The sequence below is a fragment of the Lissotriton helveticus genome, chromosome 1_2 (assembly GCF_964261635.1).
Source record: "Lissotriton helveticus chromosome 1_2, aLisHel1.1, whole genome shotgun sequence".
NCBI lineage: Eukaryota > Metazoa > Chordata > Amphibia > Caudata > Salamandridae > Lissotriton > Lissotriton helveticus.
In genome coordinates, this window is record NC_136058.1 from 58727536 (window position 1) to 58752610 (window position 25075).

The window sequence follows — 25075 nt, forward strand, 5'->3', positions numbered from 1 at the left end:
CATGTAACAACATTGCTGTTGCTCGTGTTACACCGCTTTCTCATAAGGTTAGGCTCATGTTGTACCTCACTTAAATTTTGTAGAATACGGACTACTTATCTTTGGAAGGGGATCGGCATGCGCCATAGGCTGAGTTTCAGACATCGTACAGACACGGTGAGAATCATGGCGTTTACTATCGATGATTCATTATTGCAGTTGGCTTTGCCGCTCGGCGTTTTGAATAAGATTGGATTTATGTTGTATCTAATTTGCGTTTCCAGGACACTGAGTACTGCTTTGGGACAGACATACATAATTAGAAGCAGACGTATATTACTGTCAGATGGGTACGATATCTTTCGGCATTACCGTCAACTCGCACATTGTTTTAGCAAGGCATTAAAGTCCTTTTTAGGTCTCGTTTTAGCCAACGTGCATGCGTTGGCTGCGATAACAGGGCACCGAGTCTCTCTGTAGTTGGTAGCACTCTGAGAGGGGATGGGCGGTGCAACTACAGGAAACAACTTCGTCAAGTGAGCACACAGACCAATGTGACTGACCTGAACAGCCAAGTTGGCCACGAGTACCCCAGGGGCAGCTGCTGCCTCTCACTGATGCTCCGTGCTGCCTCTCACCCAGCCACCCACTGTGTTGCCTCTTGTACACCCACCCTCCGTGTTGCCTCTTGCCCAATGTGTTGCCTCTCGCTCAATGTGTTGCCTATTGCCCACCCACCCACTCTGTGTTGCCTCTCGCCCACACACCCTCTGTGTTACCTACCACCCACCCTCTGTGTTGCCTACCACCCACCCACCCTCCGTGTTGCCTGCCGAACCCCCAACCACCGTCTGTGTTGCCCGCCGCCCGCCCACCCATTCTCCGTGTTACCTCCCACCCTTAGTACTGCCGACTGCCCACCCGCCCTCCATGGGGCTCACCGCTGGCCCAACCATCCTACATGTTGCCTAACCCTCTGTGTTGCCTAACCCTCTGTGTTGCCTAACCCTCTGTGTTGCCTAACCCTCTGTGTTGCCTAACCCTCTGTGTTGCCTAACCCCCTCTGTGTTGCCTAACCCCCCTCTGTGTTGCCTAACCCCCCTCTGTGTTGCCTAACCCCCCTCTGTGTTGCCTAACCCCCCTCTGTGTTGCCTAACCCCCCTCTGTGTTGCCTAACCCCCCCTCTGTGTTGCCTAACCCCCCTCTGTGTTGCCTAACCCCCCTCTGTGTTGCCTAACCCCCCTCTGTGTTGCCTAACCCCCCTCTGTTGCCTAACCCCCCTCTGTTGCCTAACCCCCCTCTGTTGCCTAACCCCCCTCTGTTGCCTAACCCCCCTCTGTTGCCTAACCCCCTCTGTTGCCTAACCCCCTCTGTTGCCTAACCCCCTCTGTTGCCTAACCCCCTCTGTTGCCTAACCCCCTCTGTTGCCTAACCGCCGCGTTGCCATACCCACGCTCTGTGTAGCATTACACCCACCCACCCTCTGTGTTGCAGCCCACCCTCCGTGTATCCATGTTGCATCCCGCCCACCAACCTTCTGTGTTGCCTCCCTGTTGTCTAACCACCCACCCTCCATCACTGATGCCTATCTCTCACTGTTGGCTCCCACCAACCATCCCTCCCTGTTGCCTCCCATCCACCCTTGCTCCTTCCCTGTTGCCGAAACGTGTTTCGATCCAACCGCCCTTCCTACATCTGTGTTGCCGTTGACTGCCCTCCCTCTGTATTGCATCCTGTCTACCCTCCCTCCGTGCTGCCTCCGCCCTCCTTCTCAGTTGCCTACTGACCGCCCTCCCTCACTCTGTGTTGCCTACCATCCACCCTCCCTCTGTGTTGCCTCCCTCATTTCCTCCCTCCTTCTGTGTTGCATCCCGATTCATGTCCTATCTATCGCCCTCACTCTATCGCCCTCACTCTATCTATCGCCCTCACTCTATCTTTCGCCCTCACCACAGCATCACTCAGGGCCACCACAGCATCAATCTGTGCAACCATTCAACAATACCTAGTTCAAATATGGCCTCTCAATGTTTCAAGCTTTATTACAAATGTCACAAAAAGATGTTAATATTTCACTTCTGTTCTTGGATTTTCGTCACAATAAAATACACTGAACATAATCTTCACAAAAGTTATTTACAAAAGTTTAAGCTATTGCCATTATAAATTACAATAACTTTTATTTAAGTATTAATTATTACAAAAATTAAAAGCCATTGTTATTTGTAATATCAATACATTTAACACCTTGAATGCTATGGGGATTTTTCTCCTGTGCTGGGATTCTACAGATACCACTTTACATGACGAGCTGGGCTCGTCATCAGCGTAGCAGGAGGCTACTGCATGACGAGCCCAGCTCGTCATGAGCGTCGAAGGGGTTAAGTCACGTAAATACAACACACATTGCATTACAAATGCAATAGGTGTCACATTTGCGAAAGTTAAAACTATTGGCATTGTAAATGACAGCTATTAATTTCGCTATTTTCAAAACCAACACATAAATAAAAAAATTGTCATTTACAATACCGATAGCTCAAACTTTCCTAATGCGAGACCTATTGCATTGCAAATGCTTGTTTAAACATCCAGTCCGAGTGAAATACAATGTCAGCAGCAAATCCACAACTGAATGTCTGAAGTGCCCAGAATAAATTCCATTCTTACAAATGCTGAAATAAAATGTGGTCTCCGCAAGGCATCTTCACCACTTTTGAACATTTGCCTGCGATGTTGCTTCGGGACTGCCCTTCAATGCTTTACAAGGTCCACTGGCCTTCGATAATGCCCAATTTTGGCACTATATACGTAACACACATTTCATTTATTGGAGTGCTTCACATGGTGTGCCCGAGGGGATGCATACGTTTTGGGCAGGTATGAAAATTACAGGTGGAATTTTCCCCCAGAGCAGCTGAGAAGCTAGTGTCAGGGATGAACTGCAAGCATATTGTTCAGTTTCAGGTTCTTGTTTTACAGCATACTTGTACCTGGAGACACAAATCTACAAATATACCTTATACCACATGCAATATATAACCAAGTATCTAACAAGCGCCATAAGAGGCACTAAGTGGTTAGAGATGAACCCCTTGCCTTCTTGGAGGGAAGTGGGGGGCAAGGAGGTCAAAGGGAGATAAGATAACCACCTAAGTCTAGGTCATTACTGACAATGTCTCTAGTCATGAACTGTTCACCTACAACACACAGAATGAATTAGGCAATCACACAAAAGTACAGGGCTGGGAAAAAATGTCCATAATGTACTGAGAGAGGCAGACATCCTAAAGGGAGATGGCAGAACGAGAGGGTCAACTGTCCTCTATCCTTGAAATAAGAGCATCCACACCGACACCCGGAGTATAAAGAGTGAGCTAACCTAATTAGCTTGAGACACCACAAAGAGCACCAGCTGAAACTTCAAAGAACCCATGTACACTTCCAGGAGGACACCCACCAATCATATGCCATGGACCCGCCACAGCAATCAAGCACCCCAAGAAAAGACCAAATACAGGTCACAAACAGAATCCTGGGACCCCAAACTCCTGCCACTCACAGAAAACACAGAGCTGTCTGGACCATACACCTCAACGAAAACCCTGCTTGCATGTGCACAAATGCAATATCCCTAGTGCTGCTCCTTCACTCCTCCCCCTCGCCTCCATCCATGCCTCCTATACAAAGTAGGGTCAGGCTAGGACCTTGCTAAGGCTCCTAATTTCCTGTTCACAGAAGACACTAAGGAAGCAACCAACACAATCACCCTGGATCTTCATGCCCCATTTCCAGCTACTCTCTTAACTGCTTCAGACCCTCTACAGATCCTGAGCAGACCCACAAATTATCGCTCTGTCCTGACATGCATACACAGATTTCTACGGGAACATGGAACAGGGTGCATCTACCAATCTGTGGTGTCCTCACCAGACTGAGATCATGCCACATATGGAGCTCTGGTTAGCACGTCTTTATTCTTCCGCACATAGCCGTTAACTGAATGCACTGCATCACAAACTTTTATTAACTACATCCAGTCACACCCACCAGATCATGTAATACTTGCAAAGGAGTCTGGCAAGGACTAGTACAGACCTCATACACAAACAAAGGACACATCTACCCCTTTGTCAAATAGAACTGACGAACAAATACATATACACATTATAATTCCTCGATGAGTCGACGCACCAGTCTTTCAGATCTAGTTATACGAGATAGAGGAGAAGCGCCATTATCTGGCATCTCAAGGAGAATAGCTGGATGCTTGACTTGGGCACTCAGGTGGGCTTGCCTCACTCAGTGGGTCTGGCGAACAATGAGGCAAAGACTTACAGTGTGACAAGTCTCTGGTTATGGATCTTCCAAATCGTTGGGCAGTTACTCTATGTCCTTTGCTCACCACAACTCTTAGCAGTTCAGCATTAAACGGAGTGTCTGTCTTGCATGTCCACTTTTATTTGACAAGAACTCAGTCTTCTTTCTCAAAAAACGTGTCTTGAGCTCGTCAGTACTTATCGGTGTGAGCCTTCATTTTGCATTTGCGAGAGGTGTCAGTGAAACTAAACTCATCATGGTCTAATAACCGACTGGTGGCCCATTGTGGTATTTTCTTTCCAAGAGCTCTCCCAAACAGCAAGATGGAATGACTTTCTCCTGTCATGGGATGGTAGGCATAATGGGTGGGGAGTATAGCAGACTTAAGGTTAAGGTCTTCCAGCACAGCACGCTGAACTATCCTTTTCAAAGTACTCATAATTCGTTCAACAACGCCACTTGCCTGTGGCCAGAGAGGTGTGCTTTTCTGATGTTTGATGTTCAAACGATTAAGAAAGTCTTTCAGCTCTCTGATATTGAAGGGTGGACCGTTGTCAGATTTCAGAATGGAGGGAAGACCCGTTGTTGGGAAAATATCATCTAGCCTCTAGATGGCTCTGTCATGTGTGGTTGATGATAGGTCTTCCATCAAAGCAAAAGGTGAGTACTTATCCAGAACTACCATGAGATGATGTCCATTATTGAGGGGTGTGAAGAAGTCAATCGCAATCCTCTCCCAAATTTGGTTAGGTAGATCAGACATGTTCGATGGATGCTAAGTCATTTTAGGAGATAAGCAGTTGCACAGATGACAAGCTTTAAGTTCCCTTTCAATTCATTTGTCAAGACGTGGGAACCACACTCAATCCCAGAGGGCTCATTTAGTTGTGGCAATGCCATGATGCCCTTTGTGTGGCAGTTCAATAATTTGTTGCCTAAGGCTTTCAAGGATAAGTATTCATGCCCCTCTTAGTATGACACCATCATGTGTAATAGAAAGTTATTCCCAAACATTCATTGAACTTCTAGTACTCAACATCATCTGTAAGAGGTCGAGTATGCTTTCTCCATGATTATGTTGTAATGATTTCCTTGAATATAAGCAGGTCTTTGTCAGTATTAGTAGCTGCAGGCACACTTGTCTTTACTTTGAAATTGATGTAGGTCTCAGCCACTTTGGATATTGCACTATGACGCTGCAGAAGCATTTGTGAAAAGTAGTCTGCGGGTTTTGATCTTGCCCTGTTTTTTAACAAAATAGTGCAATCATTCTCCTGCAGATGCAAACCCCACCTCTCGATGCGTAGCGGCATCTTGGCCTTCGGATTTTCGAAGATGATCAGCAATGCCGGACGATCCATGACAAGGGTGAAATGCTTTCTGTACAGAAACACATGGATGCGTTCACGCACCTACACTGCAGCTAAGCTTTCTTTCTCAGGTTGAGAATAAGCACGTTCAGTGACAGATTTCGGCAAGCATAGGCCACAATGTGTCTCTGAGCATCGGGCTGTCCACTGTGTAGGGCAAGGGTCGCTCCCAAACCCACCTTGCTTGCATCCACCACAATCTCTGAATGCAATTTGGGATCAAAGTAAGCCATGTCAGTTGCATTTTCAATTGCATGTTTTATTTCTTGAAACTTCGGTCGCATTCAGATGACTATTCAAATGGAACATGCGCCTGGAGCAGTAGCTGGTCATGTCTAAGAAGGATCACAGCATAGTCACAGCTAAATCTGTGGGGATCTCTCTGGACTCTAAGCTACGCATGAGAGCCCACATAAGCTCCACTGCAAAGAGCGCCTTCTACAGCCTAAAACTTCTCAACAAAATCAAGCCCTTCCTTCCACCCAATGACCTAAAACAGCAACACAAGCTCTGGTTTTATCCAGACTAGACTATGGTAATGCCACACTCACTGGAGCACCCAAAGTACATGTAGCCCCCAAGAGAGCCACCCTCAATGCTGCAGCACAAATGGTCACAGGAGCTAAAATACTTGACTACATCACTCCACGCTACAAAACTTAAAGTGGCTGCCAATCGAAGCACGATGTTGTTTCAAAATGGCCTATCTTACCCACAAAGCTCTACATGCTGGCAAACCAGACTACCTCACAGCCAAACTCACTAAAGCAGGACAATCAAGAAACCTAAGAAGCTCCAATACGCTCCTTCTCATCCCTCCAAAAGACACAAACAAAAAACGCTCTCATGCTCTCTCAGGCAATGGCCCTAGAATCTGGAACTCTCTCCCTGTACATATCAGAACCAATCCCTCCTTCACTAGTTTCAAGAGACTACTAAAATAATTTCTCCTCAACCATCATCTCAACCAAACTCCTACACTCTGACCGAACGGAAGCCTTCATCTCGTGATACTGATTTGGATTTTTTCTAGTATCTCTTATTACTATTGTACTTCTAATCTGCTCAAGATTCTGTTGTATATGTTTTCGCTGTAAAGCGCTCTGATACCCCCTGGGTCGTGCCAGCGCTATATAGAACTCCTGAAATAAATAAATAAACATCTTCTGGAAGGCAAGTGGATGACAATGCTTGTACTTTTTTCCAGGTGAGGAGTTACTCTTTTGAGAGAAAATATAGCCGAAGAATTTAGGTCTGTTTCTGTGAAATTCACACTTCTCAGCATTTAGCGTGAGGCCTGCAACAGCAAACAGACACTAAACATGTGTGCTTTTCATGTTCCTTTTGCGTAGCTTCAAACACCAGTATATCATGACTGTAGCAGGTGTGACAGGCTGGATTAATCAAAGAATAACGTCTTGAAAGATTTCTGCAGATGACGACACACCAAAACGGAGTCTTTTATATCTAAACAAACCTACAAGTGTTGAAAAAGTTGTAATGTACCTACAGTTTTCTTCCAGTTCAAGTTGGTGGTAACCCGAGTTCAGATCAAGACAGGAGAAAACTTTGGTCCTATTCAGCTGAGTGATCATGTCCACAATATGTGGACATGTATGTCTTTGTCTTTCGATTGCTCTGTTGGCCTGTCGCATACCAACACATGCACACTGAACCTCCACTATACTTTTTTGGGACCATCAAAATGGGTGAAACCCAAAGTGTTGGACCATTTGAGCGCTCAATGATGTCATGCTTTAACAGTGTTTCTAGTTCCTTTTCAACGGCTTCCTGTAAGCGAAAAGCAATTTAACGGTGTTTCTGTGCAACGGGGCAAATATTCATCAACGTAAAGCTGTAACTTTATTGTCTCAAGTTTTCCAAGTCCATGAAACAAAGTCAGAAATTGACTCACTACTTCAGAATGAGTATTCAAGTTGTAATTAATAGAGGTCACTCCCATGTTAGCAGCAATATCAAAATTTTATAAGCATGCACTTGACGAAGTACCTGGGAGGACATGAATTGGAGCTTACACTGATATTTACTTGTGTCACATAGTCACAACAAAGGACCCTTTGCAGTGCAAGTGTGGAGAAGCTACCCAGGTGTACATCTTTGTTCTTAAGGTTGTAAGAAGTGGTATGAGAGAGTGTTCTTTGTACTTTTCTGTTAGCATGATGTTTATCGAAGCACCACTGTCTATAATAAAAATTGAAGGGCAACCATTGACCTTGAACATGATTTTAGGGCAATGTCCAAATGAACGTTGTTGCTTAATGTGGGGATTTTTTTCAGATTTGTGGTTTCTCTTGCAAGCAGCCAATACAGTATGGGCATGTTGGTCTGTTACTGACATCACCATCGCACATTCAGTTTCCTCACTGTCACTCAATGAGGACATCAACAAACTATTGGAAGATTAATCTGATAACGGTTTAATTTTTGTTTCCACTTGCCTTAGCCTATGTAGCTGTTTAACCTTATGGGAGAGGCTAGAGTGTCCTGATCACCTCAGCCTGCACTCACTGCTGTTCTGTTGGCAGCAGTCAGCGGGATCCCTCATTCCCTTTTATTTTCAGGTGCCTGTGGTCCAGAGGAGTCTCAGCGGGGTGAGGTGTACACCACCCAGTAGCGCAATGAAGTAAGGGGCACCCTCTGGCACTCACTGCGGATTGGTTAGTGGCAGTAAGTGCAATCTCGCACTCCCTTTTATTTTCAGGCTATTTCACCGCTGCAGCCAAGGGCAGCACATGCAGCTAATTTGTTTAACGTCTCATCGCCCTTCTCTGCAAATACATTAGTAGGTTTCTGTTGTTGCATTGAATACCATCTGCATGGTATAGAGCCGCGATGGGGCCATATAAGTGAGGATAATGTTGATGTTTTTCCCTGAACTGCAGGAGCCTTACGTCAGTGTGGCCATCTTGTGAGCCTACTCTCTGGCAACCCCTAAGTAAAGAGCTTTGACTTCTTGGGAGTCAGGATCTTGGAGAAACTCACATGGGACCTTCAATTACGGAAAAGCAATACTATCTTGTCCCACAGAGCAGTGGTGATTGCTAGGAAACACAAAATAACATCTAATAGAGCAGACTCCCATGTTGTTGAGTGTACCATGCAGTGGCGGTGGGCAGAGCCCTCTATGGGGCAGAAATATGGGGCGCTGCTGACATTAGCACCATGGAAAATAGGTTAAAAAGGTCCCTGTTAATGTCCCATTGAGTGCTCTCGTTGGACCAAAAAGATGGGATTTAATCCTGAAAGAAATTGATCATGTTGCCCGTCTTAAAATATTAAACTATTGGGCTAGAATCTGAACAACCAAAGAACTTATGCCATATAGAGCAGCCCTGTAGGAACTCATTACCTTAGACAAGAACTGCATTACACCCTGGTTGAGTACTGTAAGATCCGTGTTCAATGAGTGTTAGAAATGGGGGTCTCTAGTTGGCAGAGGTAGGTACCTTTGACCAAATAGGGACCCTTGCTTCTAATCAGGGTAAGGGGGAAACACACTGTTGATAACCCCTGCTCACCCCCTTTATAGCTTGGCACGAGCCAACAGGCTTATACCCAAGGCAATGTGTAAAGTATTTTCCCCAACACCCACAGCAACACAGTGAAACACCACAAATGGACACAACACAGATATTTATAAAAAAATGAATTCTTTATATAACTTTAGGCAAGACCAAAAACGACATTAAGCCAACATACATAATTAATCCTTCCTTTAGAAATGTTCTTTGGAATCCTTTTGTAAAAATAAACAAACGTGTAGTCTTTGTATTTCTCTTAGATCAATATCATGGACTCAACTGTTCAGTTTTTAAAGGAAAACAGGTGCAGAGATGATATCCTTCTTGATTATGTCCATTAAGCAACAATAGCGCTGATCCTTGCAAGCGCCTGCACCATCCGGTTTGTGAGTCACGGACCTCTCCCTTGTGGATTGTGGGTCCCTTACCGCAGCTCGCATGCTGTGCCGGTTCGGGCCATATTTGCACATTTAAAGGGAACAGACAAGCGAACTCTTAGCACTGGCTAAAAACGTTGGTGCAGTCCCCGCCAGGCCCCGGCACTAGACCCAGGGCCCCATGATCAGCCGCTGCCTCGCACAGACAACAGCGCGCCCGCACAGTCCCTGCAGCCCCGACGGCTCCCAACCCGCTCTCAGCCTCGCACAGACAACAGTGCGGCTGGGAGCGTATTATCTGGGGCTAATCTCGTGCTGGCATCCACTCTAGGCGATCCCCCAACGGGAGCTCTTCTCCTCCAGCAGTGATGCTTCGGCAAGGACGAGACTTCCTTCTGGGTGGCTCTCTGCTCTGCATAGTGGCGACGTGGGTGCAGGAGTCCCAGTTGCTAGGCGACCCTTCGTCTTTGCTCCAGCTCTAACGCTGCTCCTTTCCTCAGCAAACCCGGCCTCGAGCAGTCGGCTTGAGTAGCGGTGCTGAAAACAGGCGAACCAGCACGTTGGGAGATCGGAGGCTGCTGGTGATCAAATACCAGCCCTCAGCATTTCTCTCCGGTCATGGGCCGCCGGCGGTGAAGCACGCGGCACACTTGGGAATTGCTGGAGAGCAGATAGACGTGCAGGCAGGGCTGGCTTTACGGTGGGCACCAGCGACGTCCTGGGGGCACCCAGTTACACCCAGAGGCAGAATAGAGAGTGGAGCACTGCCCAGGAAGTGCGAACGGCACGATCTTGAGAAAATTTTGTGCCCATAAGTTTCTGACAAAAGGAGGCCAGCTCTTCTCAGGTCCTTGGAGACATTTTCACCTCAGAGGGACAAAGCACACAGCACAGTTCCTCTTCAAGTAGGGGGACACAGCACACAGCAGAAAGTCCTTTAGTCGTCTTCCTCAGCAAAAACAGCAACTGCAGGTCAGCCCCCAGACATACAACAATGGCAGCACTTTTCCTCAGTCTTGTTCAGCTGTTCTCTTAGGCAGGGGTTCCTTCTTGATCACAAAGTTTCCTAGTCTAAAGTTTAGGAGTTTCAGCTCTGATATTTATACTCTGAGGGGCCGATTCACAGAACTAACTTAAGACAAAATCCTAAACTTACTACTTTTGGTATTCACAGAAGTTAGGATTTTGTCTTAAGTTTGTCTTAAGACAGACTTAAGTTAGGATTTTGTCTTAAGTCTGTCTTAAGTCTGTCTTAAGACAAAAGATAAAATCCTAACTTCTGTGAATACCAAAAGTAGTAAGTTTAGGATTTTGTCTTAAGTTAGTTCTGTGAATCGGGCCCAAAAGGTATTTGTTCTTCATGTGTGAGGGGTCCTGCACCCAGTCCAAACCAGTTCTGGGTGCACTCTGCTAGTGCACATCTTCTTCCTTTGTGGGTGTGGGCCAGGGCTATCAGAAGCACTGCAGGAGGTGGAGCTAGCATTGTGAAAGGCAGGCACAGCCCTTTTTAGAACCAGGTGCGACTCCTCCCACCACTCCAAATGCAGATAGGTCTATTCAGTCTAGTGCTGACTCGCCCAGCCTCCTGGAGCCACCACAGCCCCTGTCACTCATAAACCAGACAGTCAATTCACAAACAGACAGAGGAACAAAGAAAGGTTGAACAAGAAAATAGATACTTTCTGAAAGTGCTATTTCCAAACACTGAATTTAAAAACCATCCTCCCTAAAAGATGTGTTATTAAATTCTGAGTTCAGGGATACCAGATTCCAAATTTCTATCTTGCTTCTATGGGAAGATATGTAGGAAAACATGTTTCACAGCATTCCCCATTCTGTCCAATTGGGCTAGATAGCCTTTCAATAGTGAAAAACGAAACTAGCAGTATTTTACTATCAGGACATGTTACCCACACTAGTACATGTCCTACATTTTAATGCACTGCATCCTGCCTAGGATGGTACCTTGGGCCCACCATAGGGGTGTCCTATGTGTAAGAAAAAGGGAAGGGTCAGGCCTGGAAAGTGTGGATACTGGCCAGGTCAACATGGCAGTTAATAAACCGCACACAGGCACTGCGGTGGCAGGCCTGAGACACCATCTTAGGGCTACTCCTCTGGGTGACACAATCAGTGCTGCAGGCCCACTAGTAGCATTTGAATAACCAGCCCTGGCACACTCAGTGCACTTGACTAGAGACCTTCTGATGAAACAAATACGCCAATCTTGGATAACCAATCACAATTACAATTTAACCAGGGAGCACTTGCACTTGGGCACTGATCAGCAGTGGCAAAGTGCCCAAAACATCTAAACCAGCAAAAAAAAAATCCAGCCCAGAGTAAAAAATACAGGAGGTAGAGGCAAAAAGTCAGGGGAAACCACGCCAAGGATGCCAGGTCTAACAATGAGCATATGGGAAGACCCTTACACGCTTGAAAGGAACTCAGCCAGACAAATAAAGGGGCTCTTCTCTGTTGATTCTACTAGCCTAGCACAGGAACAGCACCCTGTTCCATCTATCTGGCCCAGTGCCCCTTATACCCAAATGTTTGCACTCTCTGATGTTGTCCAATCACTCTATGATGCGACACGTGGCAGGGCCCCTGGCCTATACGTCGTCACATCTGACTTGTTTCTAACTGATCGGGAAGCCTGGTCTAGTTACATCCTCTTAATTTACTAATGTTAGTGCAGCTTGGGCCCCAATCCCCGAGACCTGGAAGGGTGCTATTGTCGTACCAAATATATAAAAAAGGGAGACACGTTCATACTGAGAAACTATAGGCCAATCAGCCTAATAGATTGCCTACAGAAAGTTTTTTGCCAATGTGTTCTAGGGAAAATCCAGGACAGGATGTCTTATCATGACATTCTTAGGCCATTCAAGCTGGATTTCGCAGGAACATTTCCACCATAGACCACGTTTTTTGGTTTTTGTTGTTATACTGGAGAATGGCACAGTTGACAAGGGCGACCTTCATGCTGCCTTTGTAGATTGAAAGTCAGCTTTTGATTTAGTTCCTCTGATTGGTCTATGGAAGGCTCTCTCGGACTCTCCACATGTTAGGAAGGGCGACCAAGGCCAGGTGACAGATAGGATACCTGTATTCAGAGGTTTGCACCAGGGTTGCGTACTGGCGCCCACCTTATTTTAGTTATTTATTACCAACATAGTCCACTTTCTGACCCATGTAGACGCAGGTGCTACACTCTTGGCAAAAACTAAAGTATCTATCCCTTTATTCGCGGACCATACTTTGCCCTGCCCTCCAAATTTACTAGACTAAGCCCTCGGGATCCCCCTTTACGATGCGGAATTATGGGGGTTCTCTTATGTTGAGGAGATATCCAAAGTTGAAAATAAATTTGTGAGAAATGTAGTTTTTTTCCCCATTGAGTACCGACTTTTTATGGACATGGGCCTTAAAGGATGTATTGCGCAAAGCAAGATTGTAGCCTCTCTTGTGCTGGAGGCGGCTATGGACTACTCCTGAGTTAGCTCATTATGTAGGAGCCCTTCAGGATGTGCTGAAAGCCGAACACTTTAATAAAGTTCCCTGGCTCAGGAGCATCAAAGATAAGTTGTATTCTCTTAGCCTGTCTGAGCTGTGGGATCACCCAGAGACTTCTAATTTTCCAAGAGGCTTCAAATTTTCCATTAAAGAATGATCTGAAAAAGCATTACTGGATGGTTGCTGCCCTTAATGTATTACAAAGGGCAGCCTGCTCCAAATTATCTTGTGATTTCATTGATTTTAAATGTGAAAGTGAATAGGAGGCATTTTGGGACCAGACTTTGGTCATTTTGGACAGGAAACTTTATTTCCAGTTTTGAGTGGATGCCGTGCCACTGAGACCGTTCACATCCAAATGGTAAAGAATGGGATCAATTGCATGTCCAGATTGTAATTCCCATAAAGAGTGCCACCCACATGTTTTATCTGTATGTCCAGCTTATACATTTCCTCGTAGAAAGTGGCTAGCCTCCTCATACAGACTCTTAGGTGTCTGCTGACAATTAGTTGCTCTTCGCATTCTTAGGACGGACACCCGACCAGGCCTAGTCATCTCAAATGCCAAGTTTCTCTGCGACATGTGGTTTCAGAGGAGAAAAACTCTCCTTTTATCTTAAGCAGCCTGCCTACGGCTCATGGGCGAACGTCTACAATTATTTAGCAGCTATGTCCGGGTAATGAAGTGTTTTATGTCATGCATTATGTACTTTCGCTTGTATAACTATATTGCAGCTGAATATACTTTTAAACCACCTCTTTTACACCTGAGATCTCAGGTGCTGACTTTGTACCTTGTATATTTATCTGTTTTTACAAGAAGCCATATTTATTGAATTGTTTTAACTGCTATCTATTTGCATGCTTAATGTTGATGTACTGTACTTTTATAGCCGCATGGCTGAAATAAATAATATGAATATAAATTGAACTTGGCCTCCAACGTCTTCTTGATTTGACATGATACTTTATCAGCTTGTGATATCGTCTTTTCACTTCTTTCACTCAATCACCTGCAAAGTTCTTTGAATATTTGATGACCTTTTAGTCGTCTGCTTCCATTGGGCGCCAGTATTCTCCTTTTTGGCAGTATCGAAAGGAGGTGGTAGTTTCAGGAGAAATTCCGGAGGCCTTTCAGTGTATTGGATGCTGCTTGCCACTTTGCACGCATCAGCGGCTCAACCAGGCTGGGCCATCACACCTGATTGAAGGTCGTGTGGTGCTTTCTTCGCTCGTACTGGTAATAACATTTCTGCTCTCTATACTCGGTTGTCACTGCCTTTATCGCTCCCTTATACCTGGTTATCGCTTCCTTTAGCGTTTCTTTGCACCAAGTTGTTCCACCTCTAGCACTTACATGCACCTGGCTATCACTGCTTTTAATGCTCCTTTGTACCTGGTTATCCCTGTCTTTAGTGTTTCTGCCTTGTATTGGTGCTGGCTCTGTGTTATGCTGTGGTGCAGTGTCTCTTCTTTTGTCCTTACCAGTAGATTTTTGGCAGGCCTATTGACTATGCTGCTCTATAGTGCCTTCACCTTCTTCGAGGGCCTCTCAAAAGTTGAAGTTGTGATTTGACTCCACAATAAACCTACAGGGAGAACAGTCCTTTATATTTGGGAGCACGTATCTTGTTGCCAGTTGTAGCGTCCTCCCCAGCCCAGTAGCATCTACCAGACCATGCCACACACTCTGGTTTGCACTTCTTTATTCTTCACCATACAACCTTTAACTGAACGCACTAAGTCACCAACTTTATTAATTACACCCAGTCATACCCACTAGAATATGTAATACTTGTAAGGAGTCTGCAGAGGACCACTAGAAGCTTCATACACATAAACATAGGCCACGGCAACCATCTACAACCAATTACAGAGTTGCGGCCCACAGTTCCTCACCACCCCTCCCTCCATAACCCCCATTAACCCAACTGCACGTGCACCACTTCAGTGTCTCATGGCATCTGTGCAGGGCAACAGTGTATCATAGTCAGGGTCACTGGAATTATGCAGCAATGGAGGACCAATTTATGCAGCAGGGTTGACTAAATTATGCTGTAAGAAAAAGTAAATTATGAGACCTATTATGGTACATTTTGTGGAAGTATTATTTCAGAATTTTGTATCTTTTAAAAATATTAATACTGTCTGGGCATAAGTGTCAGCTTTTATGAGCTAATTTAATATCCAAATGAAGTAATGAGCAAGCAAAAGGTGATTAGTCAAACTTTGCATAGGGACTCCACTGTGTAGCAACACGTCACCCTGGTTTTAGTAACTTTTGATCAGTTTGAGCTAGAAACAATTTGTTTTTTATAAAAATGTGTAGACTATGCAGCAGGAGATGGATTATGTGGCACATGGGGCAAACCCACAATTATGTAGGAAAACTCTGCAGCAACAAATTTGCATAATCTCAGTGGCTCTGATCAAGGTGCACACAATAAGCAAATGGTTGGAGAGAGTTAAGATTAGATGAGAGGGTGAACGTTTAGAACAACTGGTTAGAAGGAAGGTGAGACATTAAAAACAGGACTTTGCAAGTGAAGGGGTTGAAGAGAAAAGGAGTGATTAAGTAATGAGATTTCGAAGAAGGGAAAGATAAACGGATGAAATGACAGAGTAGAGAAGGAGGGAGCACACCAGAGGAATTCAGGAGGACAAAAAATAGGAAAGAAAGGTAAACAAGTATTGGCAAAGCCGATAGGTCTGGCTTTATTGAGCCAAAGCATGTAATTACAGGCAGTCGGAAATGCTGTTTACATGAAATGCATATTCAACTGCTGTTAATCACATTAACACCTGTCCTATTGCCTTTGCAAGAGCAAACATGATGCTCTCTGCATAGCATACATTTAAGACATAAAGAACTGAGTGGCATTAACAGCATGAAGATTGAGGGTAAGTTTTGAATGTAAAGTAGTCCCTCATGCATGCCAATTGAGGCACTTTTTGGAAGATGGAATGTTACATCAGCAAGCCAAGAGCATGAAGTGCGAGAGAAAATGTTCTTTGGGGAAGCCAACGTTCACGCTATGTATAATTAAAAGCTTTAGTAACAATAAACCTGGAAAACAGTTCTACTGCCAAGCCAGACATAAAAAACGCAAAACCGCTTGTAAAAAGGCGCGAAAGAATGATAGGAAAATAATGATAGGCAAGAAAAAAGATGCCCATCGTGGATGCGCACACAACTGTTTCAACCATCTTTGAATAGGATTTGTGAATATAGAAAAAAGATTATTGAAAAATGCCTTCAGCGCACATGCACACACAGACAGCCATCTTTAAATGGTTGAAAAAACATTTGCCTACCAATAGTGCAGCAGTTAGACAAATATTAACAAGGGAGATGGGGCAATGGAATGCTGTGTGGTGGATGTGAAAACCGGGGGGTTCAATAAAAGAAGGGGAAGGGATAGAGAGAAAGGGAGACCCTTGTGTGCACTGCAATGCAAGGTCCGACATCTGCAGAGGTAGGACACATCCGGCGATCAATACAATGTGGGATTGAAAGGCTCCTGGTTGGAACAAACACAAACAGGGATGAAAGCCATCAAATAAAGAGCAATGAGCGAAACAAACAATAAAGCTATCCAACCCTGAGCAAGGGGCAGACCAAAAGCCCACTATGTATGTGCAACGTTTTGGAAACAATAGCTGACATACAGCTTAAGTTTTGTGCAGCTAAAGCCTAAAAGGTGAGGGACAAGAATACTGGAAGCAGAAGGGTAACAAATTCCTAGGGTGCAGAGAGTCCAACCCAGTCAGGTGATTCTTGGGTACTGTCAGTAAAACGAATTGCTTTTTGGTGTGCCCATTCCTGGCTGAGCAATAATGAGTGTCCAGTAAGAATCTCAGGGCCCCTCAAAATAATTTGTAGGGGCATCATTTTATACTACACTCATGGCCAGCATTTAGCATGAGCTCGCTGGGCCCATGCCCAGAGCGCTGACCACCAGAGGGGCCCTGGAGCTCCCGGCAGCAGTCTCCCTACAACTTAGATCCACAGAAAAATGTGTTTAAAGACTTTTTCAGAAGGTTGTGGGTGCCCTTCTCTGCTTTTTTCTTATTTTTTTTTATGTTGTACCTTAACCTTCCTCCTACGCCTCCCAAATTGTCAATACATAGACAAAATCGAAGGAGTGGGAGGGGGTGCCAAATTTGGTGTCACCCATAGCACTTTCTGACCAAAGGCCAGCTCTGACTACACAACTGATTGTAGCGCTTGAAAGTTTTTGAAGTCCTGAGTTCAGCAACTGCAGGTTGATATATTCTCCAGCTCTGTGGCAGGCAGACAATAAGGTATGGAGGTAGGAAATGGTTTCCATTCTTTTATGGTCACTTACGCAAAGGAATGTAAGTAATTCAATTAAATCAAGGAGAACTATACTGTGAAAGTGTCTGTACTAGTGGTACTTCTGACCTTCTGAATGATTATTGTGAAAATAACAGTGAATGAATTTAAGAAAGTAAGAAAACCAAATGAACATTTGAAATGAAAATCAACGAACACAAGCTCATTCAAACGTGCAGGAATGTAGGATTCTCCCCTGAGCCTTACAATGCATGTTAGAACAATTTCAGACATTAAAACTGGGTGAGGCCTAAACTGTGATTACAAAATTGTTAGATAAGCCAGGGCGTTGCCACTTGCCAGTGGAGCTATAATTAAGGTCATAAGCTGCACCAAGATACAGAACACCTTCAGTTAAATAAACTACCACTTTGAGCAGCATTTCTAGAAAATATCTGAAAATCTACTGAAAACCTGTCTTTGACTTTAAAGGTTGGATCCTGTCCTGGGAAAGGAGGTGCAAAATTAGGAAGAAAAAGTGGAATTGAATAAGGAATATTTATATATGACATTCGATACGGAGCCTTTTGTCGTTTTATGCACTATAAATAATAGGTGTTATTACCAAACAACAGTACTCCCACAGAGAAAAGAAAGCCTTTGCCTGGCTGCCTGGGTTTTGACGGTCACCTGCACGTTCAACAGACATCTGGCAGCATGAGCTTATCTCAATGAGTTATCTTACTGCCTAAAGTATAACTCGTGGAGCACTGGATAATCTTTGTGTGGAGGAGAGAGCATGTATTTTCACCTCTCCATGGGACTGTTTTCATCATGCATGCTGCACCTTGCAGGGGCCTGTAGATTGCTTATTCTTCAAGTGGGCATCACATAAGTATTTTAATACACTATCTGATAACTTCTTTCCCAGACTGTAGGCACATGCAAGAGGTTCTAACAACAGGCGTCATCTTCATTTCCCTCTGCATCTGCAGTAGAAGCCCAAAAGGAAACAGGTCAGACACAATTACTATGCCCAGTGGGCTCACCTCCTCCCTTTAGGGACTACCCCACTTGCTAAAGTTCCACACAGTTTCTTGATTCGTCATGTCCTCCTTCTGCTGGCCCCTCGTCTCCACTGGGTTTCTCATCAAGAGTCTCCAGTTCAGATCTTACATTATAAACGTCATTCTGTAACTGAACAAATCTAAGCTAGCAATCAGACTCTGCCACTCCCTCCCAGAAACCTAGCAGTGTCATCCAGGCAACTACTTCTTCACGCTCTCCACTCTTGCTCAGCCTTTCAAACTTCTCAAATGGGTCCACCTCCATGTTAGCTCAAACTTTGCAAGTTTATCTTATTAGGATTGTGTTACGGGCCATGAGGTCTGCTGACCTATGGAAGTGGCAAGGCTCTCAGTGGCTTTTACCCCTTCCTTGCCCTTCTTGATCACTGGATTATTAAAATACACTACTAGTTATGTTTGATCATATTAGCGTTGCTATCTTCTTCACCATCATCCACCACTCATTTTTCAGTATCAATGCAGCCCCCACACTCCCCATCTTAAACATCTTCCCTTCTTAGCTCCAAATGTCAAAGCTAGCTCTTTCTACTATTGCCTCAGCACCCACAAAGCTTTAATAAACACATTTGCTGACTTTCTGGATTTTGAGCCACTGCATATTAACAGACCATGATTACTGATGACCTCAAGCTTCTATTTCCACCTTTTAACCTCCAACTGCACCATGTCAAATACTGAACTCCCGGCTCTTCTCGCCTCTTTATATCAAATGTCACTGCCTCCATATGGTCTTGATATGGGACATTCCCATTGGGCTACCTTCAGCACATTCTGCACACAGTGGTGGCTGATACAATGAGGAGTTGGTGAGGCGGGTGGAGGAAGAGTGCGGGAGGGGTTTAATAATTTTTTTAAAACACATGAAGCTGCCAACCACATCGCTCCTCGGTGTTCTGATGCTTCTTTCTCCTAGCAGGCACTAGGGCAGCATCACAGACAACCTGTGCAATCCCCGGGCTGCTCTCATGCTATACAAGCAGCGCAGAGATTGGCCTGGGTGCGCTTGTTTGACACTCTGCACAGAACAGGAAGTCTGTGCTGTTTCTCCAACATGGCTGTTCAAAATAGCCGGGTTGCAGAAACCAAATGTGCATGTGTGTTTAGCCGCCAAAGATGGCTGGCCAAACACAAACACATGAATGCTCTTGGAAGTGCACAAATCAGTCCTCCTCTGCCGTCCCATGGCTCCGACCCTACCCCTCCCTATGCACACTGGGTCTGCCAGCAGGTGAAACATAAAACGATGATAGAACATCATTTTATATTTCACCTGCTGGCTCTGAGCCAGTGGGACGACGCTCCTCCGCCATTGTGGAGGAGCTGTCCCAGTCTGGACAAATCAGTTCACCCAACACTTCTGCATGAAGGATTGTGCCTTCCCCACCCTCTCTCAAAGTCAACCCCCCCCCCTAAATTGCTTTACACTGAAATTGAACCTATCAAGCCAAACACATCCTCAAAGACTTTAGGTGCATTCTATCATGGGACGCAATAGCAAACCTTAACTTCCTACTCACCTAGGCAGCTGACACTGAGGCCAATCTTTGCCTAAGATTACCTACATTCCACTCTTACCTGGAAAACGTTAAAACTCTTGCTCTACACCCAAAATTACTATAATCTCAAATCCCACTGAAAACTCTCCAAGACGGCCAGCAGCCTCACATACTTTAATTGGGCTTTCACACCCACAAAAACAATCTGATAGCCCAGAATTACTAAGACCTAGAGCAGCCCACTGTTTTTTGGTACTGTTCAAGCATCTGCCAGTTCTTCTGTACCATATGTTTCATTTTGCCTTGGCATGAGCTCTACCGTGATCTAATTAATGCATTGATAAAAAGGTAGTTCAGCATCTAAAGTATTTCCTCCACATTGAAAAGCACCAAAGCCTCAGTACCCTGAGCAAGCTAATTTTACTGTGACCTGCACTTTCCTTCCATCTGTACTGCTCCATAAACCTATTCCAGCTTTTCTCAAAATCTGCACTAAAGATCATGCCAGATCCTCCACCACTTAGTAATCTAGACAAAAACAAATGGATCAAAAGAGCTAGCAGCTCAGGAGAACTGCAACTAGTTCTGTTTCTAAAAGGATACAGGCCCAGAGCCGAAAAATAGCAAACTGTGTGGAGAACTTGTCCAAAAATGAAAGCCAGACTAAAATGGGATGTTGTCCGGCATCTACCCAGTGCCTCTGAAGATCTTATATACTAACACTGCCCTAAATGTCCCGCACATTCTGCCATTAACAAGAAGTGTAACTACACTACCTCTTATGTTAGTTTCTTTGTTGCGGTCTTCGACAATTTCCATGCCTGACGTCTTCTAATCTGAGGCTTTAACCTCCAAATACCAGTCAGAATGTACTGTATCCCATGTCCTAGTTTCCTTTGTTCTTTCCTATTCCTATCAGTAAATCTACAAGAATACCCAGGTTGGGAAACCACCTGGAAATGTTACATAAATGCACATAAACATGCAAGTCTGTGGGTGTAAACAAGTATATGCTGGTTGACACAGAATGGACACCCCCAGGTAGGCGCTTAAATCAACTATGAGAGCAAATATGCTCAAATGTAAAATCCAACATTTTGGCAGAAATGTCTGCAGAAGCAAATCACATTTCCACGGGCAAAGTCCATGTCTGATTAGGTTATTCAGGAATGGGATATTACCCAGATGTGAAAATAGATTAGCGAATAAGCCCCATCCATGAGTTTTAAGTGGGAGCAATTTTTGTCAAAAATGTTTGCAGCACTGACCCAGCTTGAGTCAAAGACATTGATCGTAATCTATGTATGTATGTATATGGCATTTCAATAGAATGAACCTAGCCAAGAAGTAGTGGAGCATTGTACGTGGTCAAAGACAAACATAAATTCAATGAGTAAAAAGGAGAGGAAGCTTGGTTGTGGATGGTTAATGTATTGTAATAAAGTGTTCTTTAAAGAGGTGAGTCTTCAACTTTCCTAAATGAGAGCAGCGTTGGGACGGTCCTGATTAATTCATGGATGCTCATGGGTGCATAGATGGAAAAGGCCCAATGTTTTTTTTTCTTTTTTACACTTTGTATGCATTCTGATGGTGTCCTGGCTGCAAGTGTGCCGAGACCCTCCATAGATGGTGAACTTTTCGGCAAGGTAAGCAGGGGTGCTGTTCGTGATAGCTTTGTAAATGATGCAGCTGGTTTTGAAGATGGTGCAGGATGGCAACCCCAACTGTAATGTACAGAATTGTACATGGGTAAGTTATTGACAAAGGGGCCATTTTCACCAAGGAATTCTAAGTGACATTTGTGACAATAAGATCAAAGCTTGAGTTGCCTGTGTTGTCTTGTTGAACACTAAGATAGACTTCTTTGTTGACAGAGAGCCAGGAACAATCTCATGTTGTGTGTGTTTCTCCCAGACCACACACAGTAAGGGGAGTCCACAGGACAGTCAAAGCACGGATCGGATTAACAGTATACCCATATAAAATATGATCCTTCCTTACACCCAATCTGCATTTTTTTCTGTTTCGGTATTCAGACAGTTTCTAGTCAATTCTTCCTTTTGTGATCCGGGCCAAACAGTGTCACGGTGACTGTGGTGAGCCTGTTTGGCTCCTATGCCATTTGACCAGAGCTATCTATCCAAGTCCCTCCAAACAAGTTAAGTAACCAATATCTCCAACGCTATTTTACCCCTACTCTCAAGAACTCAAGTCCAGGTATTCAAGTTAAGATTGGCAAGGTTAAGCACTATTTCCAGTGGCATTTCCCCAGTTTGGGATAATAGGGCCTGGAACTAACAGCGGGTTTGAATAACTGCCTTTTCCTTCACCCCCATCCACCCCATTACCATGAGCATCAAATGGGTTGTACCTTTATCGCTGCTTGGTGGGCTCTATATGGTAGTCCTTTGGTAGCTTATCGATGCCTCCAATGAGAAGGTACAGAGTTGCATCACGGGGACTCCATACAATACTCCCTCGGTGGATGAGCGTCCTCCATATGCCATAGTGGGCCCAGATGATGCAGGTCAACAGCAAAATCTACATCTGATTCTGTAGCTTCTAAGCACCTGCCTATTCGACAGCAGTGTCTACTCACACATCGTCTGCTACATCCTATGCTTCTGCACAGCGACACAAAGTGCGCCTTGCCATCACCATGTTAATCAAATCTCAGCCACAATGTCCTGGAGACCAACGTACAAACAACACCATTTCCATCCTGCACTCAGAAGGGGCGAGAGGGGTCAGGCATCCGATACAAGTCGAAGCACTTCAGGATTGTGGCGGGAGAATGAAGAGCTATATAAATATTACAATAGGACCACCCAGAAAATGCTTTAGACATTACAGCTACTAAGTGATGCCTGAAAGCCTGTAACCAGAGAACCACAGAGTAAAAGTTAGTAATTTAAATTACAGGCACTGCTTAGGTTTTGCATGTACCTTGGCAAATGTATTACAAATGTATTTACAGCTAATGACTCACAACAAGAGTGTTAAGATGCCTTATTGCTCGGTGGTCTAAGGTACTCTCTTTGTAAAGGCGGGGGGGGGGCTCAATTTATGAATCAGTCAAGCAAGGTGTGCTTGCAAGTCCAAATGTATTAGGCATCGCCCCCAAAGGCACAGACCGCATCTCTTACAGAAGGATCATGATTAACGCATTTAAGCAACAACATCTTTAAAGACCTCCACCTTTACCAATACCGCTTAGAAGCACTCTAAATCAGATGGCTTGCCGAAAGTACCAATGTGTAAAAAACACATTCCGAACTTTAGGGATGTTGGTTAAAAAAATATATCATCACTGCCTTTGTCCCACAACCCAGCCCCACCCGTAGCAGTGCCTTCAGGCAGATCTGTTTCAGCACGTGGGCAGGGCATAGCTTGCCTGTGCCTCTGCATACATTTCCACTTGTGTAAAAGCACATGGTGTTTTAGAGGCTTCCCTTTGTCCCACTTGTGCTAGAACACCTCACTCCCGGGCATGTCGTAAAACGCACAACCCGTGACAGGTTTTCTAAAGACACGTTTCCTGTATTTCCAGGACTAAACCATGACAGTGGCAGAATAGATCGCAAGCACTGCGACGTCACAACATCGCTGCCACCGGAGGCGCTTCTTGCATCATTCAGTGGTGACTGACAGCTGCTTCAAACCGCAGTCCACCGAGGCCACTGAGCAGCCACAGACTACAGGATGAGGTAAGCGTGGGAGCCTGACCACGCATGCTTACACTGGTGAGCAGCACGCGTGTGTTCATCTGTACAGAATAAAGCTGAATGGAAAGTGCAGCACAGAAAGCCATTCGCGAGGGTGGGAACCGATGGGGCGTGTAGAAAGGATGGATACAGAATAAAACTGGCCACTCTCAGGTAAGTAGCGCCTACAGCTAACGAGAGGTGCAAAATAAATCTGCCCAGTCGCAGAAATACAAAGCCAGCTATTGGGATGTGTCCAACATTAGACAGACTGCAGTGCCAGAGCTGCCTCACTGTGGTGTGTGTGTGGAAGGGTTCCGGGCATGGGACGCTCCAGTGAAGCCAGCCACCCCGCGCAGACCAGTGCTGAGCAATCCCAGAGGTTCTGCCAGCGGCCGGGCCAGCCAAGACTACAGCTGAGCAAACGAAGAAGGATTCCTGACGTGTTTACTAACATTAAAATAAAATGTCGACTTAATGAACTGGGGATGTGTGATGTCTCTCTCATGTTACGCTGTAAGCAGATACATTGGCTATGCACAAAATGCCGGGAGTGATAGGAGGCATTATCCCTCCTGGCACGCCGTCTAAGCCCCCTGGCAGCCCTGTCTCGAAAGCCACATACCGCATGATCCCCGGGCGCATGCTGCTTGAAGGTGGTGGAGAGGGAGATGGGTGGCACGACCGCCATGGACGTCCACTGCTCGGGCTCTTGCCCTGTGTGGATGGCCTGCGTGGCGAAGTTCTTGAACCCGGGCAGAAATCCCCCCTCTGCAGCCATCGTGCTTGTCAGGTCACGGAAATGCCGACGGTGCCCCAGAAGCCGGTCTATAGCAGACTGAGGCTGCACAGGCACGTTGTGTAAAGCTGTATTTCCGCTGTCCCCGCCCCGGAGCCTCTCATTGGCTGCTGGTGGGGGCGTAGTGCTCAGATGACAGGATTGACAATATTTGCAACGTCGGTGCTCTGCCAGATTGGAGCTCGTAGCATGTTTGCGTGGGGCGTTCTTCTCTTTCTCAGCAGCCTCCGCTGCACGTAGTCCCAGGGTTTGAGACAGAACACCCTGGCTGGGCTGTACTAGGATTTTAATCTGATCTGTCATTACTTCCCTCCAGAGCACACACACTTCCTTCCACATCTGCTTTACCCTCAACCAAATGAGAAACCCCACAGGGCTCTGACCCAGCCATTCTCGATAAAATGCCCCTCACTAATAGTACCGTGGGCCGAGATCTCTGAACTGGGGTGAATGTTTGGCATTGTTAAGTATTCTGCCTATCAATTGTTCTTTTCGCATTAGTCTAAACTGCACACCTCTCGTACACAACAGTGTACTGTTTTCTTTTTGTGTTTAGAAGCATTTATCTGTTTCGTATCTTGTATGTA

General features: G+C 45.2%; 1 protein-coding gene across 1 annotated transcript in view; it reads right to left on the reverse strand.

Moving 5' to 3' along the window:
- Positions 1–24560, reverse strand: part of CTH (cystathionine gamma-lyase) — a 204559-nt gene extending 179999 nt beyond the window's left edge. Inside the window, exon 1 of the mRNA XM_078668721.1 lies at positions 24315–24560. Within this exon, the coding sequence (XP_078524847.1) occupies positions 24315–24470 (156 nt within the window). The 5' untranslated portion in view covers positions 24471–24560. The remainder of the gene's footprint in view (positions 1–24314) is intronic.
- Positions 24561–25075: the final 515 nt, after the last annotated feature.